This window comes from Eleutherodactylus coqui, chromosome 7 (assembly GCF_035609145.1).
Source record: "Eleutherodactylus coqui strain aEleCoq1 chromosome 7, aEleCoq1.hap1, whole genome shotgun sequence".
NCBI lineage: Eukaryota > Metazoa > Chordata > Amphibia > Anura > Eleutherodactylidae > Eleutherodactylus > Eleutherodactylus coqui.
The window spans coordinates 212,545,771-212,562,304 of NC_089843.1; the positions used below are offsets into that span (position 1 = coordinate 212,545,771).

Sequence of the window (16,534 nt, forward strand, 5' to 3'; positions counted from 1 at the left end):
CCATGGTGCTGTCTAATTTCAGCGTCTAATCGCCCGATTAGACGCGCTTGCGCAGTCCGGTCTTCTCCCTTCTGAATGGGGCCGCTCGTGTCGGAGAGCTGCTCCTTGTAGCTCCGCCCCGTCACGTGTGCCGATTCCAGCCAATCAGGAGGCTGGAATCGGCAATGGAGCGCACAGAGCCCACGGTGCACCATGGGAGAAGACCCGCGGTGCATCGTGGGTGAAGATCCCGGCGGCCATCTTACTAAGGTAAGTAAGAAGTCGCCGGAGCGCGGGGATTCGGGTAAGTACTGGACGGTTTTTTTTTTTATAACATGCATCGGGTTTGTCTCGCGCCGAACAGGGGGCCTATTGAAAAAAAAAAAAAAAAACGTTTCGGCGCGGGACAACCCCTTTAAGGACACTGCCTATTTTGGGCTTAAGGACGCAACAGCTTTTGGCGGATTTTCATCTCCATTTTTCAAAAGCCATAACTTTTTTATTTTTCCGTCGACGCGGCCGTATAAGGGCTTGTTTTTTGGGTGGCGAACTGTAGTTTTTAATCGATCCTATTTTTGGGATACATAGACTATATTGTAAAACTTTTATTATTTTTTTAAGATAGCAGGGAGAGAATCAATTCTGCCATAGATTTTCTTTTTAATCATGCAGCATAAATGACACAATCTATTGTTTCTGTGAGTCGGTACGATTACAACGATACCAAAATTCTTATTTTTTTTAGGTTTTTCCACTTTTCTGCAATGAAAACCCTTTTTTTGGAAATCTTTTTTTTTCCTATATTGCTGCAGGGAGCTGATGTATCTTGGCCAAAATCCAACTAATGCCTTGCATTTGTTATCTATCATTCACATGCAGTGCGGCTTTAAAACGCCAGGGGGAGCCCAGGGTGGCAGTACCAACATGGTTCACTTTTTGAGCTGCAGGGTAACCCACCGAACTATTATGGCGTCATTAATACGTTGCTAGTCTGCATGGTGAACTACATGTATCAGAAGGTCTGCCACTTTGTATTCACTCTGTGTGGAAGTATACACCAAGCAGCTACCCCCTCTATATTAAGAGGCAGTGTGAGTGGCTGTCTCATCGGTGTCCCTCACAGGTGCAATTAGCTCCCTCATTTGGTAGTCTGCTACCTGCATGATGAGAGGATGCAGCTATCTGCCCTCCTTAGTCAGTAAGTATATGGCCATTTTCTGTGCCTACCAGCACATCTGAATACACTCAAATTAAGTATTTGAAAGTTGGACATTGAAGAAAACGGATGGGAGGAGGATTGACGCCTTTGAAATTTGGTGCTGGAGGAAACTCCTACGAATTCCTTGGACCGCCAAGATCATGAACAAAACAGTCCTTCACCACAGCAAACCAAAGTTTTCATTGGAGGGCCAAATGACAAAAAAGAGACTCTCATACTTGGGCCACATAATGTGAGTGAATTCATTAGAAACTTCAAAAATGCTTGGAGTGGTCAACGGCCAAAGAACGCACTGGTTTCATACTATCAAAGCCGACACCAACATTCATATGATAGCACTGAAAGAAGCCGTACAAAACAGAACCACATGGAGAGGGCTGATCCATAAAGTATCCGAGAGTCACCCTGACTAAACGGATAAGGATATAGGTATATATTATTTCACAGGGTCACCTAAACTGTCGGCATACCTTGCGTAAAGGAAGTGAGGAAAACTCCAGGTTTTAGCTTGTTTTCCAAAAAACCATGTGTGGGCCCACTTATAATTTCATAAATGAGCTGCTTGTCATCCGTGTCTGGATCCATGGTCATTAGTTCCTTCTTTGTAATATAATTGGAAGCCTGACAATACAAATATTTAAGCTTTTTCAAGAAGTGTCAAATAAGTCGAGTTTTATAAACAAAAAGCGTAAAAAGGTTTACATTGGAAAAAAGTATTAAATATCAACACCAAAGTAACACAAAGTGATGAGAAAATGTAAAACACCTATTGGGCCCCCTGCGCACTGCAGAGTCGTATTCCGCATGCGGAATCTGGCTCTGCCAGCAGTGGCGTCTGCGCGTACCTGGTCAGTCGACGGGTAATCTGTACTGCGGATGGACCCAGCAGCTCGCCGTCGGCTATGCGCAGTATAGAAATTTTCTTCAAATTTTCTCCCCCCCACGTCGTCGCTTTGCGCTGATGTGGTATCCGCGACCTGTCTGCAATGTTCATTGTGGACAGACTACAGATCGGACAGCTTCTATACAGATCGGACAGAATCTGCGTAGAAATGGGGCATGCTGCGATTTTTCCTCCACCTGTGGAAACCACAATTGGTTTCCGCAAGTGTGGGGGAAGAATTGATTTCCCACAGCATGCTATGGGCGCTATTTGCTGCGGATCCGTAGTGCGGACGCCTGATGAGGTCATAAGTATTTAAAGCACACAAAAGCGAGTTATATTCTGACTGGTCAATTACGTTTGCATTACCTTTCCATCCATGTATTCCAACCACTGAAGTCCTAAATTGGTAATGATTCTTGGTGTTCCATCATCGACTGGAAGAATGTCTACTTTAAATCTCTGAGGAGCTGCAGTTACAATCTGAAACCACAAGGTAAATCTGTTTACTAAGGAACCTTGCATAATACCACTACTACATGGCAATACAAGATATCCATTCTAATGTGCTTAAAGTGGATTTTGGTATTTCTGATAAAACGAAGCACAGGGCTGTAGTGGTCAATGCGGTTCACCACCAAAAATTATGAGTTCACCACAATCATGTTTACAGTAAGTTATTGGACTGATACAATAGTCTTTCCATCGTAGTTTCTGCTCTTTTTCCTTTTTTTCAAATAATTTTCCCAGTCTTTGCTTATCACTTTATTCAATTAATACCACACACGTCAGTCATAAATGAAATAGTTGCTGGCGAAAGCCATTTCTGATGACTCCATTATAAACATGTGGGCTTGGCCGTGAGTGCATGTTTACTGCAATGGGGCAAGGGGCATAAGGCTAATGTCTTAGATCAGGAATGTTTGATGTCACATGCTTGAACCGCTTTCTTCTGCCATACATCATTGGGGGTCGGTTGGCAGGTCCCGGTTGTTCTTGCGAGTATTGTCAGGAGGAACCTTATACAACTAATCTTTACAATATGTACTACTTAACACACAAGTGGCAGTTTTGCATTTTACCTTCCTCTTAGGCGCCGACTCTTCCAATACTGAGGCTGAACAGAGGAAATTGCTTGGTCGAGCAGCTAATATAAAACATTATTAAAGATTAGAGAAGAGCGAGTATACTCACTAAGGCACATTACTCGAGCGAGTAGTGCCTTAGCCGAGTATCTCCCCGCTCGTCTCTAAAGATTTGGGGGCCGGCGGGGGTGACAGGTGAGCTGCGGTGGGGAACGGGGGGGGGGGGGGGGGGGGATGAGGGAGAGAGAGATCTCCCCTGCGTTCCTACCCGCTCTCCCCCGCCGCTTCCCGCCCCCGCATCTTTAGAGATGAGCAGGGAGATACTCAGCTAAGGCACTACTCATTCATACAGAGAAACTAATACACAGAACAAGAGGCAAAAAGTTTGTGGTCACTTGTCCGATCTGGAGATATTCTAGTAACTAATGCCACCAAGTAAATATAAATGTCCACTTCTGTAAGAATTCTGAATTCGGGATCCTGAAGGTCGCTACACCAACCTCAAGCTCAGGTGGTTTAAAATCAATTGACGGAACGATGAAGAGACAAGAGGTGGCAGCCTCAATGCTCTGCTCAAATGTCCAACCAAATTTCTTCTTCACTTTCTTTTCCAAAAAGCTGGTAGTTTTGGTCCGTTTCACACCCACTGTGTGAGCTTTGAGGCTACAATAATATCACTTATAAACCTGAGGTCCATTTTCTTCATCTACTCCAATCAGGACCATACAGCAGCCCAGTGGCCCCATTTCTGCATTTTGTGTGTATACTTGTGAGATGTCATCAAGTTGTTTGAAGAGCGTATCGACTGGGATCTCATAACCATACCTCTACTTCCAGTTAGCAGCTTCATAGCGAGCTCTCTGCACCCGAGACCCACTGTCCACGGTCATTCTGGTCATCGTGCAGCCAATGTTCTCCGTTCTCTCAAATAAATGGGTCACTGTTTTGTTGTCCATCAACTTGTTTTGCGTTGGGACTTTCTTTTGTGAGACAATAACGGCACAAGCCTTGCCCTGGATTGAGGCCTCCTTGGGTGATGGCTTGATAAGAGTCTCCTCTCAGGAGAGAAGATGGTGATGAGCCGGTCAAACCCCGTGCTCGACCCTCGAGACATGACTAGACAAAGACGTGGCTGCTTCCCAATCCCTCTAGTGAACTATGGTTTTGAACTGCCACTCTAATAAAAAAAAGCAGTCCACAGAATATAAACCTCTGAGATGGTCAGCAGTAACATATGCAAATATCATTAGCTTCTGTACTGGTAATAATGAAAATGGGATAAATATTCACATTATTACATAAAATATACCTCTTTCCCTCCATCTTCTACAATAAAGAAAGGGTTTGTTCCATCAGACACCGTGAAGGAGAATCGGTCCTTCAGAGTATTACTCCCATCATGGTTGTAGCTGATACGATTCTGGTAGATGTCATCCATTGTGAAGGTAAAGGTCTGGCGGTAGCTCTGACCATTGGTGCTGCGTTCAATCACTCCATATCGAGGTGGCTGGACAATGGCGAATGTAACAGATTCTGCCTGTTTTAAAGATGAAAGACCCCTTTAACTACTTTATGATCAACAGTAATGCTGTACGCTTAATTTAACCCTTTGCAATCCAATTGTGGATTCACGGTTTCCTAGGGGGCTTTCTCTTTCTGCCATTATACAGCGGCGCCATCTGCTGGCTAGAGCCAGTACTGCGGTATTGGACATACTGGAGAGGCCCCCGGCAACAGAGTGGCCAGTAATATACAGTAAGAATACCCTGCCGGACGTCTTCCAACATCTGAGCTGTACAGCCTTCAATCAGAATGTCTTCAGACGTCAGACAGTGGATTGGAAAGGGTTAATAACTGCCATAATCCATCAGTGCCATGTCCATACAGAATACTGTGCTAAATTATACAATAATTTGTAAAAAATTAATAAAAATGATTATTCCAACTGGTCAAAGAGTCACGGAGTTAGTTTCCAACCCCCAAGAACATAATACATTAGGACAAACCGAAGCAGGTGAACTCAAGAACCTCATACCTCAGTATCGGCATCTACAGCCTTCAGCTCAAACTCTGTAATAGTTTTTCGAACACCTTCTTGCACCCTCATGCCTAAATTCTGTACCACGGGTAAAGAGTCATCCACTTTATTGATGGTGATGTAAAAGGTTTGAGATACCTAATATATAAAGGATATTAAAGAGATTGCATGAACATCACCAGCCGGTAACAGAGAATTACACAAGTAATACTGTGTTTCCACGAAAATAGGTCCTACCCCGATAGTAAGATCTATCCGGTTTTCGGGAGAGGCTTGAAATATAAGGCCTTCCCCGAAAATAGGAGCTATCTTAGGTGCCCCAAAAATACATAAAATCAATACTCACCTGGTCGGCGGCGTCCATATGGCCCATAAGCCCCTCCCCCCCCCGGGGGAAAATAAGACATTGTGCTCTTTTGGGGGCAAAAAATTATATAAGACAGAGACTTATTTTGGGGGAAAACACAATAAGAAGGAAAGATTATGCAGAACTTACTTGTTTTTCACATAGGGCTTATTTTCAAAAGCAGAATTACAATGGTTGTGTTATGAACTGACAGCAAGGATCTCTTGGGGCTTTGAGACGAGGGATGAAAACTATTCTTATATTTATTGCTAATACTATTTTTTGACACTTTTCAAAATAGTTCACGTTACAAAATACCAGCACTAAATACTATAATACTGCCCCCTATGGACAAGAAAATGAGCCAATCACGCACAAGAATATTCAGATCTGATTGGAAATGTAGTTAGAACATCTAAGGATATTAACCCCTTAGTCACGGCGCTATAGTAAAACTACGTCCTGCTGTTGCAGGACCTGTATGGAGGGAGGTAGCGCCGCTATCTCCCTCCATACAGCGCGGGCGTCAGCTGTTTATTACAGCTGACACCCGCGGGCAATAGTCGCGCTCGGCCGTTCGCGGCTATTAACCCTTTAAATGCCACTGTAAATTCTGACAGCGGCATTTAAATGGGCTGGCTTGATAGACTTGCCTGTGAAAAAGCAGTATGACGTAATGCTATAGCATTACATCATACTGCAGGAGCGATCAAAGCATCGCATGTTTGAGTCCCCCAGGGGGACTTTAAAGTAAAGTAAAAAAAAAAAAAATCAATAAAGTTTATTTAATTGTAAAAAAAAAGTAATAAAAGTTTAAATCACCCCCCTTTTGCCATATCTATTATTTAAAAAATGTAAATCATAAAATAAAAATATGTATTTGGTATCGCCGCGTCCATAAAAGTCTGATCTATCAAAGTAACGCATTATTTTTCCTGCACGGTGAACGTCGTCCAAACAATAAAATAAAGAGCGCCAGAAATACACTTTTTTAGTTACCCTGTCTCCCCGAAAAAAACCAATAAAAAGCAATCAAAAAGTCGTATCTATTCCAAATGGAAACTACAGGACATCCCGCAAAAAATGAGCCCTACGTCGACGAAAAAATAAAAAAGTAATTGCGCGCACAAAATGACCGCAGAAAATAATTGAAAAAAATTAAATATCTTAAAAAAAAAACATATACTAGTACTACAGCAAAAAAAATACTATATAAGTTTGGTATCGTAGTAATTGTACTGACCCATAGAATAAAAATATCAGGTCGTCTTTGTTGCAGTTTGTGCGCCGTAGAAACAGGACGCACCGAAAGATGGTGGATGTCGTTTTTTTTTTCCATTTCTCTCCGCTTAGAATTTTTAAAAAGTTTTTCAGTACATTATATGGTACAAAAAATAGTGCCATTGAAAAATGCAACTCATCCCGCAAAAAACAACAAACCCTCATACAGCGACGTCGATGGATAAATAAAGGAGCTACGATTTTTTAAAAGGGAGGAGGAAAGAACGAAAATGGAAAAAAGCAAAAAAGCTCCGTCACTAAGGGGTTAAGCACTATAAAACTCTTTGCTATACTTCATTTTCTTGTTACAGTTTTCTCAAATTGTTACGTTTTTTATTATAGCAAAAATGCTCAAAGTGAAATTACGAAGAAATATCTAGTCAAATAGGCCCATTAAAATGTGGCTCATCATCTCTATATGCTGAAAAGGAACAACACGCTTGGCTGGAGGCATTAGAGGAGAATGTGAATGCGGTGAGATCAACCTGTGCCGCCAAATAAACAATGATGAGACCCAGCAAAAATTGAAACGGTAAAGAAAATTCTATGTGCGCCTTGGGAAATCTGCCGCAGGCCCATTGTTTACTTGGAAACAAGTACAAATGTCCTGTAAACTGAGAGCCTAACAAAACAAAAAATTCTTCTACCTCATTGACTCCATCTGAGACAGTGAAGGTGAAGTCGTCGGCATGCTTCTCATCACCACTAGAGTGAACATATTGGATGCTTCGAGACTCCAGATCCGCCTGACTGAAGCCGCTAATTTTTATGCCTGGGGGGAAAAAAGCAGAGAACCAACCATGAATGTCTGCTGTCCATCAGAGACACGAGGGATGACACATTTGCATATAGACAAGTACGTAGTTTGTAGACTTCAAAAACAATGTCATGTAGTATCACAACTTTCTTGAGTTTTACATTTGGATCAAGACACTACTTGCTGCATTGAGCCCTCCCCCTCACACAGGCGTTTGCAGTAAACGCACCGTTGACTCTGAATTCAGCAGCCTGGCATTCGTTATGCCAGCGTTTTGACTGCGGTTTCAGCACAGCTGATAACGCAGCCAGGGAAGCTGAAAAAAAAATTTAAAATACTCACCTAGTAGGCACCATCCGCCGACCCTGCAGACGTTCAGGCACTTGTCTGTGCCTGCAGAGCATCTCTTGCTGGTAATGGGATTTCAAGACCACGCCTCCAACAAGAGATTGCACTGATTGGCTGAGCCGCGAGCCATTCATTCATTGAATGGCTGTGATTGGTGAATCCAGCGCTGTCTGTGATTGGCGATGGATTAGCTAATCAGAGCAATCTTTTGCTGGAGGCGGGGTCTTCAAACCCTGTCACTAGCAAAAGATCCTCTGACAAGTGCCTGGAGCTCCGGAAAGCAGCGCTAGGGACTCAGACAGCACCAGCATCGGTGAGTATAACTATTTTTTGTAATGCAGCAAGCACTGCCCAAAACGCGGCACCAAGTTGTGCCGTGTTTTCAGCAGCGCTGCTAACGCTGCCCGTTCATTTCAATGGGTGAAAAAGGGCTGAAAACGGCCAAGGATAGGACATGCATTGCTGTCAAAGTGCAGCATTGAAGACGCTGCGTTTTGATGCTCGTGTGAGCAGCCCCATTGAAATGAATGGGAGCCTTGTAGAGCGTTTAGCGCTGTGCTGAAAAGGCAGCGCTAAACTCTGTAAAAATACGTCTGTGTGAGAGAGGCCTCATATAGTTAGTAATTTTGTTTATGTCCCAGTGTATGTCTTCATTTTCACACTCGCCTAAGCAAAGCATTAAAACGGACAGGCTAGGAGGTGATCGAAAAAGATAAAATTACTTTTTTCTTCTATTTTTTTTTGTTTTTACAATTTTTTAGGTTTTGTTTCACATTTATTCTCTCATTTGAGCAATTTTATTTCACAACTTTGTTATAGTATAGAGCTCAATATGTTCTTATACAAAGAAAGGTAAGACAGTAGAAGGATTCCACTTCCAAAGCAAAATCACCAGTATATAAGCTAACTAGAAATGGTAATAAATTACCACCATTAAAAAGTAACGTTTTTCTGAAAATTTAATAAGTAGGGTGCTGACCACAACTCAATATATATGAATGCCATATACCCCGATCATATTAAAATGCATATAAAAAAAACAAATACTGCAATGCACTATAAATATGGATTAAATAGGTCCTAGCACAAATTATGAAGATGTGTCACATGACCAATGTTATCCAAGGAAGCCTTCAAGGATAACCCAGAATTCTTCATAAAATAGGAGCAGGATTGACCATTGTAAATCTGTTCCTATTAATCCCTGTCCTCTATGATGCCTTACAAATGAAGAAAACAGGGCGATTGCCCTGATAAGGATGGCCCCGCAGTATCCCTACTCAGAAGACTCTATTTAGGTCCCAAATACGGGAAAAATTAAAGTTTTATGGATCTCAGAATAGGACAATGGAAAGGAAAATCTTTTTTTTTTTAAACATTTTAAAGGCAATAAAAGACAAAAACTACCATATATACTCGAGTATAAGCCGACCTGAAATATAACCCGAAGCACCTGAGTTTACCACAAAAAACTGGAAAAACTTAGTGACTCGAGTATAAGCCTAGGGTGGGCTTATACAAGAGGAGAACGGGATTCCCCACGGGGGGTGAAGAATCCCCTGCCACAGCTGTGGTAGAGGATCGCAAAGCTCTCCCTTTGCTTTCAATGGGGCCGCGGCTGCTGCCGGTGGCCCCATTGAAAGCAATGGTCTGCTGACAACCCCTGCAGTGATTTTCGGAGAAGGGCTTTAAATATAAGCTCTTCCCTGAAAAATCATCCCTAGGTGTAGTAAAAAATTAAGAATTATATATACTCACCTGTCCACCGCTGCCGGGGGTTCGGCGTGTCTAACCGCTTGTCATCACGGCACGGTAATGAAGTTCCTTCAGCAGGCGGGGATTTGAAATCCATGTCTGCTGAAAGGGCTGCGTCTGATTGGCTGAGCGCTCGGAGCCAATCACAGGCAGTGCTCAGCCATTCATTGAATTCAATAGAATTCATGAATTCTATTTATGCCTAGAATACTCATAATTAGACAGTTAGTACGGTTTAAAAGAGACATGTCCACCTAGGGATAAGGAAGGACATAAAAGTCAAACTCTAGACAAGCTCTGTTTTCTCTGACAACCTCTTTAACTTGAATCCCTGATTGATGCCGCAGTAAATTGTCCTTTGGATAGCATATTTATTTTTCATTAAAAGTATTTTGCCTAATCAGAAATCAAATGGCTTGAAACAAATATTCCTTCCAATGTCACAGACAATGTGGAGCGCTCACAAGTAATCCACAGTGGTACCTGGGGAGTTGGTGTGCTCCAGATGCCCAAGGCTAGGCTGCCTAGTGATGCGGAACAGTAGTTCTCTGGGCTCGCTGTCTCGATCTGTAGCTGACAGTTGCTGGGTCGTGATTTTTTTCCAAGTATTCTCATCCAAGGTGAGGCCTTTGTTAGCAGTAATTGATGGAGGCAGTCTGTCTTCTAGAAGCAAAGCGAGTAGGACAGTGCTTTAACAGTCATATTGATAAAACAGACATTTCCTTTCCTATGAAGTAGAGGTTTTGTTACAAGTTACATTTGTACAGAAACAGAGTGTATACTTACCTAATATACTAATATAAAAAGATTGGTCAATCAAGGTATTCTCCTCTGAATCAACCACATCAAATCTGAATGAAAAACTTCCTCCGGATTCTCCTTTGCTGTGTTTATACCGAATGTATCCTGCAAACAGAAAGAGGATAAAGAAATAGTAACATAGCTTAAAAGTCTACGAGCCCATCTTCAGCTGATGAGGGGGAGTTGGAGAGTGATGATCACAATGGAAGGCACCATGCTCAGCTTAGTGATTCTGCCCCTTCATTGCAGTGATCAGTGGAGATCTCCGAACCCCGCACTTCAAAACTTCTGACATGTCAAAACTTTTGTGAAAGTGCAGTTACTCTTTAGCAACATCACACCAAAAAAAGTGCGCTAAAGTTATTATTTACCTTTATTAATGTCCATCTGAGTAAAGCTGCTAACGGGGCCTCTAACAGAAACTGGCACCAGGTGATCATTATTGGATATCTGTAGCTGCCCCACAGCCGGATCTCTCTTGATAACGTATCTAAGCTTGGCATCATCTGAATCTATGTCAGTTCCTTTTAAATGTTGGTCAGTGATTGTAGCTGCTGAGCCTAGACAAAAATATAGATAAAAAGACTAAAAATGAAAACATAGCTATGACAAGGTTCACACAACAAGTACTCATAAATTAAAGGGGTTCAGGAAAAAAAAAAAAGAATCATACTCACCTGTGCCTTACGGAGCCAGTCACAAGCTTAAAGGGAGTCTGTCAGCTTTAACATGCTGTCCAAATTACTCAGAGGAGCATGAATGGCCTTATAAGTCTCCTTACTCACTCACCTTCTAGGTGCTCCCCCGAAGGAGAAAAGATAACGTTCCTAACACACGTCTATAGGCCTCTCACTAGCCAAGCCAGAAACCTACTGCATACTAATGAGGGGTAAACCCCCCGAAACAGCTGTCTGTGTATGGATTCTGGCTTGGCTTTCAATTCCCAGTCATTGTTACAAGGCTTGTTTAAAGAGTCTAACATTGACTTGCAGGATATACTGCCTTCCGATAGGTGTGGCGCTGCAGAAGTATTGTTCCATCTCCCTTATGCCAAACTGCAGATATGACATTAAAGAGAAGGAGGAGCTGAGCAGATTGATATATAGTTTTATGTGGAAAGATTCAGTAGAACTTGTATTTTATTCATTCTGAGCTGAAGGGTCCAGTGGGCGGAGTTATTAGTGATTGACAGCTATCTGTGTATGACTGTACATGCAGGGGCAGCTGTCAAATCACTGATAGCTCCGCCCCCTGGACTTTTCAGCTCAGATATGTGCAGATATAAATAAATCAAATACAAATTCTACTGAATCTTTCCCCATAAAACTACATATCAACCTGCTCAGCTCCTCCTGCTCTATAACATGATGCCTGCAGTTTGGACACCACGTTCCAGCTGACAGACTCCCTTTAAAGGGGTTTTCCAGCTCTTGAAAAACTGATGACCTGTCCACAGGATAGGTCATCAATACCTGATCATTGGGGGGGGGCCTTTGCCCAGGACCACTATTGATCTGCTGTTTGCCAGGCCAGTGTCATCATGTATGGTGCAGGGAGCACTACAATGCATGGGAGCTGTGCCTGCAATAGCACATTGGGCATCGGTTACCGGCAGCAGCCAGATGCAAAGAAGATGACACTTTATGCTGGTCCACGCTACCACATCCTCTACCCCAGGGCATTTGTTGATGTCACTTAGCACAGATCCCTACCAGCCACATGAGGCTGCCTCTAAGGGTCATACACCACAGTCCATATGTAATCTGTGTCTCGGTTTACAATGGTCAGTACGATATTATTACTATTTTTAAGAACAGAGTGTGCAGACTGGTACTGACATGACAGCAGTCCTAATGCTTGCTACTTCTGTAATGATGGTCCACTAGTTGAAATGAATGATAACTGGATGCACAATAAGCTTCCTATGGCCGATGTAGTAAGGGTTCCCCAATGCTATACAAGAATACTTATGAACTAATAAAACCATTATCATTTTTATTAATTAAACTAATTAATACACAAATGAGACAACCAAGTAATATATTACTATACTTATTAGTGCAACGGTAAGTACAAAGGTTTTGTTAAGGGTCTTAATGTATATTGCACTAACACCGGCCTGGGCTCTCTTTGGTCAAATGGTTAATATACCCATCCCTAGTGGTAATAAAAAATTCTTGTCTCATAGGTCTACCTTGGCATGCAAAGCCATCTTGCAAAACTGGCTGGCACCAAATACCTCCACATTGCAAGTAGTTTTAGAACAACTGAGCTTTTTGTTCATAATTAGAGATGAGCGAGCACGCTCGGTTAAGGCAGTTACTCGAGCGAGCATCGGTCTTTTCGCGTACCTGCATACTCGTCCGAGAAAATTCAGGGGGCCGGCAGGGGGGGGAGTGAGAGAGATCTCTCTCCCTCCCTCCCCCCCCCCCCCGAATATTCTCGGACGAGTATGCAGGTACGCGAAAAGACCGATGCTCGCTCAAGTAACTGCCTTAACCGAGCGTGCTCGCTCATCTCTATTCATAATGGATTGGGTTAACGCTTCCCTATATAAAAAAAACATGTGCTCAAAAAGTTGTTGACATATGGACGCCATTTATTCACATGCTCCCAGCCTGTATTAAATCCCCAGTAAAGGAATGTTTTCAAGCAACCGCCTGATATTATGAATGAAAGGTAGCAGGTAGTGCACCTATATAAAGTAATATATTAGACCCTTATAAGTACTGCCGGCTTTCAAGGTTTGCCCGACCTATGACACACAACACTGCAGGATTTGGGGGTCTGAGAGGTCCATGTGTCCTCTGCTTTGTATTTCCTCTCCTCTTATCCTACGGTTCTTAATTGTGAACAGAATAGGATTACGAAAGGGGGGTAATGTCATACAAAAGAACACACAATAAATATTTTCACTTGAGGATCTTCCATGAATGGAGGATTTTTCTGGTCTTCATTTTCCACACATTTTCATTTTTCAGAGACTTAAACCCATCAGGACCTCGAAAATGAACTCAAGTCAAAGAAACATATTCTCACTGTTGATCTCATTTCTGATTCAATGCCATTCAGTTTCTTCGTACCGGTTTTTACTCCCTCATTCTCTATTTTCCCTCTTCTTTCCTATGATTCTTGTTGGCCACCTAGAGGGTTGTTCTTGTTATATTTGGAAAAAAGTTTAATTACAGCATTTGATTAAGAAAAAGTGTCTCCATGTTAGACATACCTGCGGATATCTGAAGGCCTCGGTTTATAGCCAGCCTTGGTGGATCCTTTTTATGTCGCTCAATAGTAAACTGCAATCTTCCGACATCAGTGTATCGACCATCTGAGAGAGAGAACCTGAATTCATCGGAGTGTGTAGCCCCGCTCTCCGGAATGTATACAATCAACTCATCTAATATATCCTGATAGGAAAAAGAGGAGCCTTGGGAGAGAATCCGTCCGTTATCCAGCGGCTCGGAGTAGAATTGCCTCCTGCGTAGATGTCCTAAGAGAATTTACAGGAAACGTTAGGCCAGGCACTGTGTTAGGCCTCTTTCACATGACTGTAGGCGTTTTTACGTGCGCCCGCCGGCGCTGTATAAAAACGCATGAATTGGCGCACAAATCTAACGTTTGTGCGCCCGTTCAGACAGCACGGGACACGGCGCATATATGCCGAGACAGCAATGCCATTGCCTCCCCTTCCCTGCCCCTCGCTGGCTCACCTCCTCTCTCCTTCCCTCTGGCTGTTTGGAATGGGAGCGGGCAGAACAGGGGCAGAGCAAAGCAACCACCCACCCCTCCCCTTGTGTGCAGCCCCTTCCATTGCAAACAGACGGAGGGTAGGAGAGAAGAGGGAGGGATTTTAGCAGTCACGTTGCTGAACTCCCTCCTATCTCCCTTCTCTGGCCACTACCATTGGCTCTCATAGGAGCCCATGCAGCAGCCGATGTATTCCGGCCAGAAAGATAGTTCCAGGACTATCTTTTTGGCCCGGCGCTATATTGGCCCGCCTCGGTGCTTTTACGCCATTGGAATACAGCCATGTGATCTGATGCATTGGAATCCAATGCATCAGATCGTAGAGTATATTGGCCAGCCGTTAAAACAGCAGCCGATATTCGCCCGAGTGAATGAGCCCTTAGGCCTCATGTCCACGGGGAAAATCAGATCCGCTGCAGATTCTACATGTAGAATCTGCAGCGGGTCCCTCCTGCCCCGCGGACATGAGCGCTGAAAATAGCAATTTAAAAGCATTTACCTTTCCGTAGCGGACGGCGAAGATCAGCTGTTCCTCACGGCCGGATCTTCATTTTCGGCCGGCGGATGAATTCCTGACGCCGGCGGCACATCGCCGGCATGTCGTCGACGTGCCGCGCGCATGCGCCGGGCACATCCACCGAGCCGAAGCAAGGGAGATGCAGCCGTGAGGAAGAGCAGAGCTTCGCGGCCCGCTGCGGGTGAGTAAATGCTTTTCATTCCTATTTTAGGTCTCCCGCGGATCCGGACGGCTTCCATAGGCTTCAATAGAAGCCCGCGGGAGCCGTCCCCGCGGGAGACCCGCATGAAAATGGAGCATGGTCCAGATTTTTTCATGCTCCATTTTTTTTTAAATGCCTTTTATTGACGATCCGCGGGTATTTATCTACCCGCGGGTGGTCAATGCATCCCTATGGGGTGCGGATCCGCGCGCGGGAGATCCGCTGCGGATTTTAAATCACATTTTGCCCGTGGACATGAGCCCTTAGGTTTACCAGATCTGACGATCTTACGGATAATGGGATATAATAACTCAGTAATAAGCGCTGCTGGCAATCAAAAGTTTTGCTCAGAGATTTACAACATAGAGAATGGAAGGTCTGGCAACCAGCTTGATGCTGGCAGTCATCTGGAAGACATCTAGCTATGTGATGTATCTATCTATTCACACAGCACTAGGCAAACACTAAACACCATAAGCAGACAATTGTATCACATAAGCTGTAAAGTGCAATAGCTTAGTAAATAACGAGTTCAATCCCTAATTAGTAGCTGCAATAATAATACCTGAATGTTTCCGTGTATATAGAGTGAATTCAGTATTTAACAGATTACTCATTGTTTATTACTTACCCTGGAGGGGAGTTTTTGTAACAATGAAAATGAGCTCATTATCAGGTGTATCAATGTCCTGGACACTTAAGCAAGTATTCCTTATTACAGCTCCTGCATTATCATTAACGCTCACAGGCAATAGAAATATCTGGGGCGGTTCATCATTCTTACTCTGTAATAAGAAAAAGGTAAAAAAATAACTTTCACGGTATTAAATCCATGGATGCGTACTTTACATCAGACAGGCCACAGAAGGACAAAAGACACTGAAGACTAAACAGAGTTCATGTTTGTCAAAATATTCTCATCCCACAGTCTACCCATAAGCCTAGAATGTTACATCTTAGTGTTTTATTCAGTGGTGTAACTAGTGTGGGAGCCCATCAGGAGCAATCAAGGGGGAGTAGGGGAAGTGCTAACGACAATCAAAGGGAGCAATCGGTTGTTTGCTTCAGCAGCTGCCTGACCCTCGGGGCACCTCTGTCAGTTTTATAAAACAGCTGATTGCTGTTGACAGAGGCACCCTGTCTGTCGGGTAGCTGTGGAAGCAAACAGCTGCTTTGTTAGACAGAAGAGGACCTTTCATGGCACCATGAGTAGGTGACGAGTCTCATAAAGAAAGGCACTATCACTGTGTGGGGGCACATAGGAGGGCACTATCACTGTGTGGGAGCACATAGGAGGGCACTATCACTGTGTGGGAGAACATAGGAGGGCACTATCACTGTGTGGGAGCACATAGGAGGGCACTATCACTGTGTGGGAGCACATAGGAGGGCACTATCACTGTGTGGGAGCACATAGGAGGGCACTATCACTGTGTGGGAGCACATAGGAGGGCACTATCACTGTGTGGGAGCACATAGGAGGGCACTATCACTGTGTGGGAGCACATAGGAGGGCACTATCACTGTGTGGGAGCACATAGGAGGGCACTATCACTGTGTGGGAGCACATAGGAGG

At 43.6% G+C, this 16,534-nt stretch overlaps 1 protein-coding gene and 1 pseudogene across 3 annotated transcripts in view; both read right to left on the reverse strand.

The window, feature by feature from the left end:
* Positions 1-16,534, reverse strand: part of FRAS1 (Fraser extracellular matrix complex subunit 1) — a 489,520-nt gene that overhangs the window by 67,713 nt on the left and 405,273 nt on the right. For all 3 annotated transcript variants that reach the window (XM_066574335.1, XM_066574336.1, XM_066574334.1), the window contains 10 exons: positions 15,590-15,743; positions 13,719-13,982; positions 10,864-11,052; positions 10,478-10,597; positions 10,175-10,354; positions 7,479-7,603; positions 5,202-5,342; positions 4,476-4,703; positions 2,451-2,564; positions 1,669-1,819 (listed from right to left, as the gene is read on the reverse strand). In XM_066574335.1, the coding sequence (XP_066430432.1) occupies positions 1,669-1,819; positions 2,451-2,564; positions 4,476-4,703; positions 5,202-5,342; positions 7,479-7,603; positions 10,175-10,354; positions 10,478-10,597; positions 10,864-11,052; positions 13,719-13,982; positions 15,590-15,743 (1,666 nt within the window). The remainder of the gene's footprint in view (positions 1-1,668; positions 1,820-2,450; positions 2,565-4,475; positions 4,704-5,201; positions 5,343-7,478; positions 7,604-10,174; positions 10,355-10,477; positions 10,598-10,863; positions 11,053-13,718; positions 13,983-15,589; positions 15,744-16,534) is intronic.
* On the reverse strand, positions 3,515-4,280 carry LOC136573668 (proteasome subunit alpha type-6 pseudogene; annotated as a pseudogene).